Below are 1297 nucleotides of genomic sequence, written 5' to 3'. Positions count from 1 at the left end.
CATCCTATCACCGATCCAGAAAAAAGCATAGAACTTTCCACGAAACGTTGTCCAGTTCTTTCTTCAACCTCTCCAGCGCTTCCAGAACCCGTCACAGCCGACCTCTCCGTGATCTTTTCCAACAACTCCGCGACCCGCGCATAACTAAGCGTATCGCCGCCGACAAAAACAGGCCCATTGGCACCGGGCGAGCCGTCGTCCCCAAGCACTATCTCCGCCGTCAATTTCCCAATATCCGCCAACGCCTGGACCTTCGCGCGAAGCGGCGTCACATCAACGACGCCAAACGCAGAGTCGAGCAGGAAACTCGTAATCATCCCCGTCGACACCACGGTCCACTTCGTCTGTTCCTGGGCGCGCAGCAGCTAGCGAACATCCAGCTGCTCGTCGAACAGCTCGTGCGCGGAACTGCGGCCGATGGTGTCGTAGTCCACGCCAAACTGCCAGGGGATGTAGAAAGGGACGCTGGCGGCGAGGGCGGCGCGTGTTTATTTTGACTTAAGTGCCGGGTCCTGCGGCGCAGCTTATGATGAGGTCCTAGGGCCGCCCTCACCATTGATCCTTATCATGAGCGAGGCTCGTTTCGGCTCGTTCCGATTGCCGCTCAAGGGATGGTGGCCCCTCGCCGCCTCAACCAAACGTCAATCTGATGGAGGCGCAAGGTTGGTTCATTGTAAGTATCTAGCGGAGCAGCAACTGCTTAAATAGGTGCGATCACTTGGCATTCTAGCGAGCACTAGGGATGTCAAACGATTGATCTATAAAAGCCAGGCCTCGCTCCGTCGAAACGACCACGCACTTTTCCTCTTCTCCTTCTCTTCTCTCTCTCTCGCGCGCTCTCAGGTTCACTGCACCCTTCCACTTCCCGTCCCCCTCCCCTGCAGGGGACGGTGCCATCTTACCCTACGCTCACCCGGTATAATCGCTCCGGGAGACCATGACGAGTTAATCACATTAGCTGCCAGTTGCCCTCAAAAATAAAATGTTGAAATTTGCGGCGGCGAAGCGATGGAATCCATGCGGCAAGAGCATTGGTTCGGAGAACACCGGTTGACCAAGAGGAGAGAAGGGGGGGGAGTGGTATCACACAACGAAAGAAGAGAAGCGCTGCCATTTACTAATTTTAGGCTGGGTAATCCCTGGAGACGTATATTTTAAGGGGGGAAGATGCTCAATGGTTGCATCCTTGTGCCAGGGGGGAACCGATGCCCCTGGACCAATTGAGTGCACATGCATGGTGTTGGAGTTTGATGGGCTGCATCTTCCGAAACGTATTCCATGCGTTGAAAGACTGATT

The 1297-nt window shown here is 55.1% G+C and overlaps 1 protein-coding gene across 1 annotated transcript in view; it reads left to right on the top strand.

The window, feature by feature from the left end:
* Positions 1–1297, top strand: part of HCAG_02711 (conserved hypothetical protein) — a gene marked incomplete at both ends in the record, with an annotated part of 5541 nt that overhangs the window by 1490 nt on the left and 2754 nt on the right. Inside the window, 3 exons of the mRNA XM_001542490.1 lie at positions 173–452; positions 535–673; positions 1128–1147. Coding sequence (XP_001542540.1) covers positions 173–452; positions 535–673; positions 1128–1147 — 439 coding nt within the window. The remainder of the gene's footprint in view (positions 1–172; positions 453–534; positions 674–1127; positions 1148–1297) is intronic.

Source organism: Histoplasma capsulatum, genomic scaffold (genome assembly GCF_000149585.1).
Source record: "Histoplasma capsulatum NAm1 scaffold_2 genomic scaffold, whole genome shotgun sequence".
Lineage (NCBI taxonomy): Eukaryota > Fungi > Ascomycota > Eurotiomycetes > Onygenales > Ajellomycetaceae > Histoplasma > Histoplasma mississippiense.
The sequence above is the reverse complement of the archived record's forward strand: the minus strand, read 5'-3'. Positions and strand labels throughout refer to the sequence as shown.